Source organism: Chenopodium album, chromosome 1 (genome assembly GCF_948465745.1).
Source record: "Chenopodium album chromosome 1, dcCheAlbu1.1, whole genome shotgun sequence".
NCBI classification, from domain to species: Eukaryota; Viridiplantae; Streptophyta; class Magnoliopsida; order Caryophyllales; family Amaranthaceae; genus Chenopodium; species Chenopodium album.
In genome coordinates, this window is record NC_137834.1 from 149,522 (window position 1) to 163,689 (window position 14,168).

The window sequence follows — 14,168 nt, forward strand, 5'->3', positions numbered from 1 at the left end:
AGCCGATATGTATACTTTATTTATAAATGCCGATATTAACAAGAATTGCTGATGAACCGGATTCGAATAGTATATCGTCCTAACATGCAATATCGGCCTAAATGTAAATATCTTCCCATACAACTAGCCCCCAAGTGATGACGTTTGATTATACGATATAACATTCTCACTTTGATGTAATATAACTGCGATTTGGCTTTTAACGTGATTAGCATTTAAAAAATAGGCAAATAGCGAATGTATTCCAAGGCATGCAAATTGAAATTGAAATCTTTAAAAGCCAAATCGCAGTTATATGGGAATATATTTATTAAATTCTTTATTAAATGCTAATCACGTTAAAAGCCAAATCGCAGTTATATTACATCCAAGTGAGAACGTTATATCGTATAATCAAACGCCCTCACTTGGGGAGCTAGTTGTATGGGAAGATATTTACATTTAGGCCGATATTGCATGTTAGGCCGATATACTATTCGAATCCGGTTCATCAGCAATTCTTGTTAATATCGGCATTTATAAATAAAGTATACATATCGGCTTGTCGGCAGCTGACACGTGTCGTCCTCACGTTTGACACGTGGCGAAAGTTATTACTTTGCATATTAAACTGCCACCCGCCACTTAATTAAGCTATAAATAATCTGGTTTTACCTCATAAATAAGGTAGCATTTATTACTCTCTCTCTCTCTCTCTCACTTCTTTCTCTCTCCTCTTTTTATAAACACTTACTGACTTAATCATTGGAGTGGTTATCCCTGGATTCACCCCGGGGCTAGCTGATCTCTTCTCTGTGTGTAGGTTCTTGTTTGGCCGATAGGAGCAGAACGGGTTATATACTCAGGCTTCGGATCTTGGAGTTGGGTCACGAGCTAACAAAGCCGAATTGAAATGTTCTAGACTTCGAAGCCCCAAACCACCTGGACCCTTAGGGAGATGCAATAAACAAAATATGAATGTTGATTGTATATTGTCGTACGGAGTACATCCCAATGATATTCTTGTCATGTCAGTGGCATATCTTGGGCCAAAGAGTTTGGGTCAAGGGTGGATCCTCTTAACCTTTTGTTCTAAACATAGTAATATTTAACCACTATGCAACAACTTTTTATATGTGCTTATTAGGCATCATATTACTTATAACCAACAACTTAGAAAAAGAATTCTTCAAAAAAAAAAAAAAATCAACTTAGAAAAAGTTTAGAGGACAAGACCTTTCCTTGCCAACACCAAGATCTAGAAAATTGATTTTGGCACACCCTGAATTGATTTTGGCATATCCCTATGTGAGAAGAATATAAAAAACCGTGCTCTCACATAAAGGTGTGCCAAAATCAATTAAGGATGTGCCAAAATCATTTCCCCGAGATGCAATGACATCAAATATAGTTGTTACATAGGTTCAAGTGAAAGCTTTGAAGCTAAGAACAATCACATATTTGGCTCAATGTTGCGCACCTAATTGGATTATGCTTTGCTCGGGCCATTAAATGAGCTACATTTTTTATTCTTTTATTTATAAACTTAACTTGTGAAGATGAACAAAAAAAAAAACAAAAACGAAACCCGTGAAGAATTCCAATTCCCCAAGGTATTAAAAAAAATGAGGCATGTAGTATCTTGACACTTGGAAACCAAATCACATTCCCGGAATCCCGGTAAATTAGTCAAGAATGAAGAACTTCTACGACTACAACTTGTGAAGATATCACTGTACATAATTACCTTTAACACAAACGTCCTAAGCAAGGGCATTTCAGTAAAATGGTTGCAGCCAAATAGAATGAACTGGGTTGATGTGGTCATCTCTGGAAAAACAACACAAATACAGTCTCTAGAACATCCTACTACTCTGTATCATAAAACTTTCTGGAACCATCATAATTCCTTAAACTCTTCTTCTTTCTCTTTCCTCTCAATCAATCAATCCAAAACCCTTATTTCTTAGAATTTAGATTTTCAACTTCATACAAACGATTTTCGTAAAGTCCAAAAATGGCAGCTTCTATGCTTCTACGTTCAGCTCTTCGCCGCCGAGATTCTCTCTTCTCTATTGCTGCTCATCGTTCGGTACTTTTCGTTTATCTTTTCTTACTTTTTATTTTAATTTTAAGCGTTTTTAGTTGATTATTTTTGTGTGATTTGGTGTTGGTAGGATGATCAGATCGTGCAAATGGGTGTACATTTTTTTTTTCTTCAAATTTCCTACTTCCTCAATTTTTTTATTATTACAACATAGGTGTTGGTTATAAATATTTTGTTAGTGGAAAAAAGTAAGAGAGAGAAAGGTAAAAAATAAAATACAAAATTGCTCATGTCACATATTGATAAATTAAAAAGTAAATGTGAAAAAACAAGGGTATGTTGGGTATGTGAAACTTCCTAAAAAGGTAAGTGGTGCAATAATAAAAGAATGGAAGAAGTATATAATTTTATTTAAATAAATAATGAAGAATTTTGGGTTAAATTTTTTAAAAAATTGTCGTTTTCTGCGTTTTTGTTTAATGTTTTTGTCGTGATTACTTGAAAAAACAATTTTTAGTGTATTTTGATTAAGGTGATAAGCTGAGGAATGCCCGGTTCATAAGGGTACGTTCATAATTGGGAGGGAAGTTTGATAGACATTGTCACATTGTATTAGATGACGACTTATGATAAGTACTTCCTCCATTCTAGTAATATTGCAACAATTGAAGTTTTGCACTATTCAATACTCTTGTTTGACCACATAATATGATTAAAATATGCTCCGTAGTCATGTGAGATATTGTTAGATTTGTCACATAGAATACTTTTACAATATCAATTTTTTTATTACTCACACACAATAATATATATTTAACATATAAAATGTGTTTTAGGATGCATGGGTATATTCATCCTTGTTGCAATATTATTGAAGCGATGAAGTATATTACCATTGAATATGACTTATTTCCTGGAACGTCTTAATCATATTTCATGTTTTGAGTCTTTTTGACTAAATAAAATTGTTTGTTTGTGGTGTGCTTAGTGTTACATCATTTGCTGTCTCCTGTCAACTGCAATGAGAAAGGTATATGCAATTCATGACAGTGGTACATATTGTCCTAATTTACTAAAAATAGTTTGTTAATTGCATTACTGTATCCAATTATCAATTATGTCCTGTACTAGTGAATTAACAGTGGGTTTGATGCCATAAGTTGTTAAATGTTATTCTGATCTTGCTATGTTTTATGATGCTTCCTAAGGAAATATGCTTGTTTGTTATGCAATATGGCTAGGATGGATTACAATGGTTGCAACTTACTGTTATCCCTATTACTCTTTGCAGTTCACTAGCAATCTGAGTCCTTCATGGTTTTCCCCTTCTTTTATCAGTAGGTGTACGAGTTTGACCAGGCCATTCAGGTATGTACTCGTTCTTTCTTAAAATATAGCTTAAAACTTTGAAATTTGCCGTTAGTGCATGTTTGTGACATTAATATGTTATTGTGCAGCTCAAAACCTGCTAGTGATGAAATTATTGGGATTGATTTGGGTACTACGAATTCATGTGTAGCATTCATGGAAGGAAAGGTTGGTCTTCTGTTTCCCTTTTCGTTTATTGGTTCAGCTTTTGGTCAGTTAGGCTTGCTATCGGCTTATAACTTGATGACATTGAACTTCTTATGCAGAATGCTAAGGTGATAGAGAATTCTGAAGGAGGTCGAACAACACCATCAGTTGTCGCCTTCAGTCCTAAGGGGGATTTACTGGTGGGAACCCCTGCGAAAAGACAAGCTGTGACAAATCCACAAAATACCTTTTTTGGAATAAAGCGTATGATTGGAAGGCGTTTTGATGATCCTCAAACACATAAAGAGAGCAAGATGGTTCCTTTTAAAATAGTTAAAGCCCCTAATGGAGATGCATGGGTTGAAACCACTACTGGACAACAGTATTCACCGAGCCAGATTGGAGCATTTGTCTTGACTAAGATGAAGGAAACCGCAGAGTCTTATCTGGGGAAGAACATCTCTAAAGCTGTAATAACAGTTCCTGCCTACTTTAATGATGCTCAGAGGCAAGCAACAAAAGATGCTGGAAGGATTGCAGGTCTTGATGTCCAACGAATTATTAATGAACCCACTGCTGCTGCACTTGCATATGGTTTGAATAACAAGGAAGGTCATATAGCAGTTTTTGACCTTGGTGGTGGAACTTTTGATATTTCTATTTTAGAGATATCTAATGGCGTCTTTGAGGTATAGTGTTCATTTGCATCTGGCTTTGTTGTTTGTTTTCTCTCTAGGCTAGTAGGCTCAATGTTTTTTATTTTTCTCTCATTAGGTAAAAGCAACCAATGGCGACACCTTCTTGGGAGGAGAAGATTTTGACAATGCCTTGGTGGAATATATGGTTAGTGAGTTCAAAAAATCTGATGGCATTGATCTCTCACAAGACCGACTAGCTTTACAAAGGCTTCGGGAAGCTGCTGAAAAGGCGAAGATAGAATTATCATCTACCACTCAAACAGACATAAGCTTGCCCTTCATTAGTGCTGATGTATCTGGTGCAAAATATTTTAACATGACATTAACAAGGTCAAGGTTTGAAAGCCTAGTGGAAAATTTGATTGCTAGGACTAGAGACCCATGCAAGAGTTGTTTAAAGGATGCTGGAATATCAGCTAAAGATCTGGATGAAGTCCTTTTGGTGGGAGGAATGACTCATGTTCCGAAAGTACAAGGACTTGTCAGTGAAATTTTTGGAAAGAGCCCTAGTAAGGGTGTCAATCCCGATGAAGCTGTTGCAGTTGGTGCAGCGATTCAAGGTGGTATTCTTCGAGGAGATGTCAAAGAGTTACTTCTATTGGATGTAACTCCACTTTCTCTTGGTATTGAAACCCTGAGTGGTGTTTTTACAAGGCTCATCAATAGAAACACTACCGTTCCAACAAAGAAGTCTCAGGTAAGTTCAGCTAATGCTTTCCTCAATTTCCCGTTAAGATTTGCTTAAATAAGCTGGAAGGAAAACACATGATCTTTTGGGGCCCATGTGCTGATAAATACACGTTTGATTTTTTGTTTCTCTTTGTTGTGTTGCTTTTTTACCAAAACATGACAGATATGATTTTTTTTTTTCCCTTCTAAATTGATCATGTATATTAAAGTTGATTCATATACATTGTTAAAAAGAGTGGTAGATAATTTGCGGCTTTGGGACCTTGGTGATGATGCCTTTTTAAATGACAATCATTCTACAAAATGAGATTGTAAAAACCATGGAAATATTTAGTTGAGGGCTTGTTCTGTTCATCTTATTTTCACTTATTTCCTTTTATTTCAGGTGAAGTTCAATTGTTACCCAAGTTCAATTTACAACTAAAATAAATTTTAATAAGGTCTAATAAGTTTAAGTAAGTTCAGATAAGTGCTTAACTAAGGGTTTAAGGGTTGTTATTTTATTTTATTTTATTTTATTTTTTTATTTATTTATGTCTCTTAAAGAATTAAAGGCACACCTCTTTTGTTTTAGTGTGCCTCAAAGCTTTTTATTTTTAGAGGGGATCACTCGTTTACACTTTGTTTGCTTTTGTGCTATCCTCTGAGTTGTATAGAAGTGTATAAGGAATTTGGAATGCTAATAATCTTTCATCATTCTTGCTTGTCTTTGGAAATTTTTTTCCCTTAATCCTATCAATTAAGGATCGTTCCTCTTTAGTTTGGAAACATGTCTGTTCTACTGTGAGCAGACTTATGGAATGATTACCAACCTTGTGAAATGTGTGTCATGCTGGCAGGTGTTCTCAACAGCAGCAGATAATCAAACACATGTAGGAGTCAAAGTCTATCAGGGTGAGCGTGAAATGGCGTCAGACAATAAGCTCTTGGGCGAGTTTGAACTACAGGAGATCCCACCGGCACCAAGGGGTGTTCCACAAATCGAAGTGACATTTGACATTGATGCTAATGGTATAGTCACAGTGTCTGCGAAAGACAAGTCAACAGGCAAAGAACAACAAATCACCATCAGGTCATCCGGGGGATTGTCGGAGGCTGAGATTCAGAAAATGGTTCAGGAAGCAGAGTTGCATTCTCAGAAGGACCAGCAAAGAAAGACTCTCATTGAGGTCAGGAACAATGCAGATTCCACTATTTATAGTATTGAGAAGAGTGTATCAGAGTACAAGGATAAGGTCCCTGCGGATGTTGTTAAGGAGATAGAATCTGCTGTGGCGGATCTTAGGGAAGTTGTGCAAAAAGATGATGCTGATTTGATCAAGTCCAAGATTGATGCGGCTAATGCAGCAGTTTCTAAGATCGGACAACATATGTCTGGTGGTAGTGGTGCTGATGGGGGTTCTTCTGGCGGGTCACATGGTGGTGGGGATCAGACTCCTGAAGCAGAATACGAGGAGGTAAAGAAGTGAGGCTTTTTAGTGTGCCGGTGGTAGAAACCTTTTGTAGTTCATCATTCAGCAATATATGTCCCTCTGTCATTCTGTCCATGCAGGCAGGTTTTTGTAATTATTTTTACTGAGTGTTTAATTAGAAATTAGAAACTCTTGGGATGCAATCTTTCACAGCTGTTAACCCATCAATGATAAGTAAAAAATAACATAAAAGATTTGAAAACTGTAATATGTGTTTCTTTTGTTGCAATTCTTGGCTTAAGCACAAAAGTTTAATTTATATTCTCATATCATCAGTATCCGTCCATAAAGTAATACATTAATCCCTTTTTTGAAAAGATTTTCACTTTAATCTCTTATATGAACCCTCTCGCTTAGGCTTAAGAACAAAAGCTTAATTCATATTCTCTTATCACCAGTCTCTGCCCACCATAAAATACATTAGAAAAGATTTGTCCCCAAATCAAATATGATTTTAACAATGACACATCGAGAACAAACACAATATAATAGACTTTTTTTCTTTTTTTTTTCTCCTTTGAAAAGTACATAATATGTACCCAAATCATATAGTATACACGGAGTTGTGTTAGGATATATTAGAAAGATTTGATATTATTTTATTTATTTTAGTTAGGATATTTTCTTGGCAAAGATAGGCTAGATAATATTCTATAGATACTTGCCATATTTATCTTGTATTGCTCTATATATTAAGGCTCATTGCGTTTCTGGTGCGGCTAGCCGAACTATGCGGTAAGTGCCAAATCAGCAAATGATAAAGTAACCCCCAGACAAAGTAACCCCAGACAAAAGTAACTCCTGACTGACTTAGTAACCCCTGACTGGCCAAGTAACCCCTGACCTAGTAACCCCTAGTAACCCCTAACCGACCTAGTAACCCCAAGTAACCCCTAACCGACCTAGTAACCCCCGACCTAGTAACCCCAAGTAACCCCTAACCGACCTAGTAACCCCCGACCTAGTAACCCCAAGTAACCCCCAACCGACCTAGTAACCCCTAACCGACCTAGTAACCCCCGACCTAGTAACCCATAGTAATCCCAAGTAACCCCGACCTAGTAACCTCTGACCGACCAAGTAACCCCCGACCAACCAAAACCACTTGTTGCACATTCACTCCCGTACCAACTGCCCCACGCCGCCAACAACCACGCCACCACCTGACCACCAATTTCCGTACCAACTGTGGCACCCACTGCCCCACGCCACTACCAGCAACCCCCACCAAACCACGCCCACCAACCCACACCAACTCTGATCCCAAACCCACCCTAACCACCAGCAACTCCGATCCCAAAACCACCCACACCAACCACGCCCAACAACCTACACCTAGCCCAACAACCCACACCACCCTCGAAACCACCAAAAACCAACACCACCGACGACGAATGAACCACCCACGAAGACGACGAAGACGCAGATCGGCGATTATCTCCAACAATGATGCCTTCAATTGAAAATGGTAATTAAAGCTGTGATTGTCTCCAACAATACCACTCCCTCTAACCCACAATGATGCCTTCAATTGAAAATGGTAATTAAAGCATTGATTATCTTCAACAATGATGATTGGAATTTGTTTGATTATCGTCAATGACCAAGTAACGATTGAAATTTGCTTGATTTTTCATTTTTTGAGGAAATTGGAATTTGCTGCACATTTTTTCTCTAGAAAATGAGAAGGAGGAGAGAGAAAGGAGAGAGGAGAGAGAAAAAATTAAAAAAAATAATAATATTATGGCTGGCCGCACGGTGTGGCCAGCCACATATGAAACTTTGTGATTAAGGCCAAGAGCCATGAATGAAAGCTAAGCAAAAATATTCTTGATTGATATTTCTCATGGTATCACAACCAGAGTTTTTTTTTTTTTTTTTTTTTTTTTTTTTTTTTTTTTGAAATTAATCTATAACCATGGTAGGAGAAACACCACCGCCACCACCATTAAAAATTGAACCAAACTCCCCGTTATATCTAGGTTCACAAGATCGACCAGAAGATTTTATAACCCCGACTCGTCTAAATGGTGATAACTATGATGATTGGGCGGCCGATATTCGTATGACATTGGAAGCAAGGCGCATATATAAATTCTTGGATGGAACTATAACTGGACCGATTTCTCCTTGCACATAGTCGGATTGGAACACCATCAATGCAATGTTAGTATCATGGATAACTAACGCAATAGATCTGGAGGTCAAGTCTACCCTGAACCAAATATCGTGAAGCCAAGAAGCTATGGGATCATCTCCAACAGCGATTTGCTTTGGTTAATGGTCCACGAATTCATCAATTAAAGTCCTCGATTGCGCGGTGTGGCAAACAAAATCGATGTCTGTTTCAACATATTATGGCCAATTGAATGCCTTGTGGGAAGAGATATATCGCCATGAACCTATAATTACCTGTGCGTGTTGTTTAAAGTGCAATGTAGGTGAATTACACGCCCAAAGACGAGAAAACTTCTTGGGTTTTTAATGGGATTGTACTCTAAACACTATGCTCAATTTCGTGCTAATATTTTTTCCCAAGATCCTCTGCCTTCAATTGATAGAGCATATCAATTGGCTATTCAAGATGAGCGTGTGCGGCTAGCAAAAATCATTCCCGAGGAGAAGGCAACGGAGGCAGTAGGATTTTCACTCAAAGCAAATTTGGGGACAGGTCGTGGGCGTAAAATTAAAGCAGCAGCAGCGAAGGTTTAGTTTGCTCCAAGTGTCAGAGACCTGGTCATGATGCCTCAAATTGTTGGAGTAAACCGGTGTGCTCACATTGCAAGAAGCGTGGCCATAATAGTAGTGGCTGCTATGAACTTCATGGCTATCCAAAGGGTTGGTTTGATCGTCCCAAGACTGATGGTGCTGGTCGTGGAAAGGGGAATGCGTATGGCAGGGGACGTGGCTTTGTGAAAGCCAATGCCGCAAATAGCAACAGCATAGGGGCTTAGAGCAATGCTTGTGGTGCCTCGGAGTCAACATCTTCTAATCAAATTTTCACCCCTGACTACTGGAAAGCAATTGCGGGATTCTTTAGTAATGCAAAGGTTCCTGACAACCGGTTGAATGGTAAGTTTAATACCAAAACGTGGATTATTGATACCGGCACAACACATTATGTCACTGGAGATAAGACTTGGTTATTTGATGTAGCTGAGATCATGCAAATTCTCGTTGGTCTTCCAACGGTGGAGAAGTGTTTGCAAAGAAGGAAGGGTTGATTCGATTGTTGACCTCAATTACTCTTTAAAATGTGTTATATGTTCCGCAATTGAGTTGTAATTTCTTTTGGTTTCACAATTAATTGGAGATTTAAATTGCAATCTAAAATTTAATTCTTCTTTGTGTGTTATAGCGGACCAAACGGGGATGCTGATTAGGACGGGTGTTAGGCAAGATAGACTTTATTATTTTGGAGAAATGGACTCGGTTCAACATATTTCTGTAAATGACACAACCTCTTCATGGGAGCTATGGCACAAAAGGATGGGGCATCCTTCAGAAAATGTAGTAAAGTTACTTCCTCTCTTAGTTGGTTTTAAGGGTAGTTTAAACAAAAATTGTGAGGTCTGTTTTAAGGCTAAGCATCCTAGGGACAAGTTTCCTATTAGTGATGATAAAGCAAGTCGTATGTTTGAGAAAGTACATTGTGATTTGTGGGGTTCTTATAGACATCTTTCGTCTTGTGGAGCTCGTTATTTTTTTAACTATAGTTGATGATTATTGTAGACACCCATTTGTGTTTCCCCAAAACCAAACCCAGTGATGAGTACCTTTTACGTCGAATCATAATCGAATGAAGCGAAAGTGTGGAAAGTTTAGTGTTGCGGATAGTTTTAATTCTTTTCTCTTCTCTCTGTTTTTGAAAACTTATTTTAAGAAAACAGCCAATCCAGTTTGGTTGATCCGTGATATGGGTCCAATAATAGTGTAGTTGGATGGGGTTTGAAAAGACCTTTCCAACGATATATTATAAGCCCAATTCCGATGAATATCGAGGAAGTTATGTCCAAAATACTAAACTGGGCCCGATTTGGTTTTTATATGCGGCCCAATGATCTAGAGGAGGGCCTATTATTAATTATCATTCCTAAAGCTATTAGGATTGATTATAGCCTTTTAGAATACTCTAGAAGGTTCTTTTAAATCCTAATGGAGTTAGGATTGATAATTATGTTTTAAAGAGTTTGAAATTGAATAAAACTACTCCTTTTAAGAATCCTTGTTTTGTACGAAGTGGAATATATTCAGATTTTATTTTCGTGCCTCATAATATTTATCCAAATTTTATATGGTTGGATAGATCTTGAAATTATATTTCCAATTATATATTATAATATTAAATCCGAGTTATAATGAAAAAGATATGAATGAGACATGAAACTTTATCCAAAACTGACACCCTTCCACTATTTTGGCCATATATTTTTATCTAAAAAATATTTTAATCTGATTCTAATTGGGTTGGAAAGTAGACTTTAAGAGCTTTCCAACGACATATTATATGCCTTATTTGGACTTCCGGATCAAAAGATATGATTAAAACAAAAACGCGTTAAAAACAGGCTTGGCGCCTGACTCCAGGCATTGGCGCGCTAGCCATTGGCCAATGTCTGGCGCCAACCTCTTTTTGCGTGCGCCAGACTCTGTTTTGTTAATTTTAGCTTTTTGGCTGATTTTCTCTATAAATAACGTATTAAAACTCCGTTTTCGATAACCAGATTTCATCAATTCTTATTTCAATTCACCAACTCTCATCAAGATTTTCTTGATTATTCTCTCTCTCTCTAGACGTGAAAGGTTTAATTTCTGAGGGTTTGGTCCCAAATCTCTATTTCAATTATTTAATTTAATTGTTTTGTTTATTATTTTCCTTGAAGTTACTAACGTGTGTATTTTGTTATTAGAAAGAGGTACGAAGCATCAAAGTAAGTGCTTTAATTGGTTTTAATTGATGTTATGATGTAGAAATCATGTTTACATTGTTATTATGATATTCCTAGTATCATGTCTAGGGTAACTTTAATATTAAATATGATTGTTGCGATGCTTCCTATATTCTTCCTAATATTTATGATTGTTAGTATCATGTTAGAGCTAAAGATTTGATTTTTAATGCTTAGTGACATGCTAGGGTTTGTTATTAATCTTGTTAGTATCATGCCTAGGATCTTGCTATTATTATGCTTTAATATTAACATGAACATGATTATGATTATAATTGTTATAATTTATGATGATTATGAATATTATTATTATTATTATTATTTTGATGATGATTATTTTATTTATGATGATATTATCATTATTATAATTTATTATAATCGTTATTATTTTTATTATTATGTTGCTTGATATTTATTGTTATTGCTTGATCACGCCTTTTTATGCATGTTTAAAGGGAATTGGTACTTGTAATCACGCTTAATAAGATAATTAATAATCTTATTTAGGTTTAATTCGATTATAATTCAAGTGATCGCCAATAATAGTTTATTTGTGCATTAAATTCAACCAACATAGATTAAACTGGTTTAGGGTTAATCCTATTGATTGCATGTTAGTCAGAAAGCGCACATGAATACGATCAGAATAAAGTAGAGGCCTATTATTAGGGCAGGTTCAATCTCTTTTAGGTTGGATTTGTACCTTCATCCCCGAACCCTTATTTGGTTCATGACCTTATGGAGTTGACGATCTCTTGGATCGTTAAGGGGTGTAACCTTCACCTCGTGAACGGTTTACAAGTTCCTAAAAAAACTTGTTGGCGACTCTTTTGCTCTATCTTCTTCCCTTTTGGACGCCACCGTACTTTAGTGTATGATCACAGTGGGGTTCAAGCTAGTGGGATTTTAAAGGCTTGAAATCTATTCCCTACAATTATTCTCGTGTCGTATGGGTTTATTTGTAGGATGATAAAACAGAAGCTTTTCGTACTTTTATGAGTTTTATTGCCATGGTTGATCGTCAATTTTCTCAAAATATAAAAATTCTGCAAAGTGATAATGGTAAGAAATTTAATTGTTTACGTGAGTATTTTTCCGCTACCGGTATTTTATTTTACACTTCTTGTGTTGGGACACCACAACAAAACGGTAGAGTTGAGTGCAAACACAAACACATTTTAAAAGGTAGCCCGGGCCTTACACTTTCAAGCTCACTTACCGATTTATTTTTGGGGAGAGTGTGTACTTGCCGCTGCACATTTAATTGATCGAACTCCAACCCTTTTGTTACAAAATAAAACACCCTTTGAGATTTTATTTGGCTATCCTCCATCTTATAATGTCATCCGCACTTTTGGTTGCTTGTGTTTTACCCACAATCAGAAAACGAAGAGGGATAAGTTTGAGAGTCGTAGTAGAAAGTGTGTGTTCTTGGGGTATCCATTTGGCAAGAAAGGATGGTCTTTGTATGATCTTGAAAAGCGAGAATTTTTTGTGTCATGGGATGTGAAATTCTTTGAGAATGTTTACCCTTTTCTTGATGCAAATGTGGTGAATATTGAGCCCGAGAGAATTGTTCCTATGTATGATGATGTTGTGGTGGACGATGATTTTGTGGGAGATGCAAGTGCAGGGGTTACGGCACCCCAAAACAATGCCCAGTAGCAAGAAACAGTAGACTTTGCGAATTAGCCGCATGAGAATGGAGTGAGCCGCAACCAGGCCGTGGACTCAACTGCCTAGCAGCCACAAACAGCACACTCCGCGACCTGGCCGCGGGAGAAAGGGGTGAGTCGCGACTAGGCTGCGGACTCCTCTGCTCAACAAGAGAATGTGGGGGCTGGTGCTTTTGAAGCACATCAGCACAACCCCTAGTAGCAGCCCGTACTGTCGAGGCAGCAGGGCCAGCCACATCAGCCACCGCAGCCATCCCTGCCACTGCCGAACAGTATGGAGCATCACGGCAGCCAACAGTCAGCTGAATCAGGTGACTTGGGAAGGGGTTTGCATGTTAAGACTCCTTCGGTTCTTTTACAAGATTTTGTTACTCATACTATTGTTGCCGAAAGTCCATATTTGCCTACACCAATTCCACAGCACAAGTCAGGTACCCTGTACCCTATAGCACACTATATTAATTATGACAATTTTTCAGTCAAGTATCGACATTTTTTGGCAGCTATTATCTCGAGTAATGATTCGAAATCCTTCAAGGAAGCAATGAGGCATGAAGGTTGGAGGAAATCAATGCAAGAAGAAATCCGAGCCTTAGAAGATAATGGGACTTGGATATTAGAGGAATTGCCCCCCGAGAAACGTGCACTTGGTGTCAATGGGTCTATAAGACCAAATATTTGTCCAATGGTTATATTGAAAGATTGAAATCAAGATTGGTGATTTTTGGCAATCATCAAACCGAGGGTATCGACTACAATGAGACTTTTGCTCCAGTTGCAAAGATGACAACTATTCGAGTTTTCTTGGCTATAGCTGCTTGCAAGAATTGGGAATTACATTAGATGGATGTGCAAAATGCATTTTTACATGGTGATCTTGACGAAGAGGTGTACATGAAATTGCCCCCCGGGTTTGAAAGCAACAATCCCAAGTTGGTGTGTCGTTTGAAAAAGTCCCTATATGGTTTAAAGCAGGCTCCCCGGTGTTGGTAAGCAAAGCTTACGGCAGCTCTGAAAAGGTATGGGTTTCATCAATCCTACTCTGATTATTCTTTGTTTACATTTTTAAAGGGCAAGTTCAGATCAATGTATTAATCTATGTTGATGATTTGATTATTCCGGGAAATAATTCTGCTGCATTA

At 37.4% G+C, this 14,168-nt stretch overlaps 1 protein-coding gene across 1 annotated transcript; it reads left to right on the plus strand.

Annotated features, from left to right (window-relative positions):
- Nucleotides 1-1,844: 1,844 nt before the first annotated feature.
- LOC145587229 (heat shock 70 kDa protein, mitochondrial-like) lies at nucleotides 1,845-6,603 on the plus strand. The gene is made up of 6 exons (XM_081644291.1): nucleotides 1,845-2,071; nucleotides 3,318-3,394; nucleotides 3,484-3,562; nucleotides 3,661-4,230; nucleotides 4,316-4,936; nucleotides 5,769-6,603. Exons 1-6 carry the CDS (start codon nucleotides 1,997-1,999, stop codon nucleotides 6,396-6,398), a joined length of 2,052 nt encoding a protein of 683 aa, XP_081500417.1. The 5' UTR covers nucleotides 1,845-1,996; the 3' UTR covers nucleotides 6,399-6,603.
- The last annotated feature ends 7,565 nt before the right edge of the window (nucleotides 6,604-14,168 follow it).

Coding starts and splice junctions, on each gene's coding strand:
- LOC145587229 (XM_081644291.1), top strand. CDS start 1,997: ATGGCAGCTTCTATGCTTCTACGTTCAGCTCTTCGCCGCCGAGATTCT. Junction 3,395..3,483: donor AGTTTGACCAGGCCATTCAG/GTATGTACTCGT, acceptor GTTATTGTGCAG/CTCAAAACCTGCTAGTGATG. Junction 4,937..5,768: donor TTCCAACAAAGAAGTCTCAG/GTAAGTTCAGCT, acceptor TCATGCTGGCAG/GTGTTCTCAACAGCAGCAGA.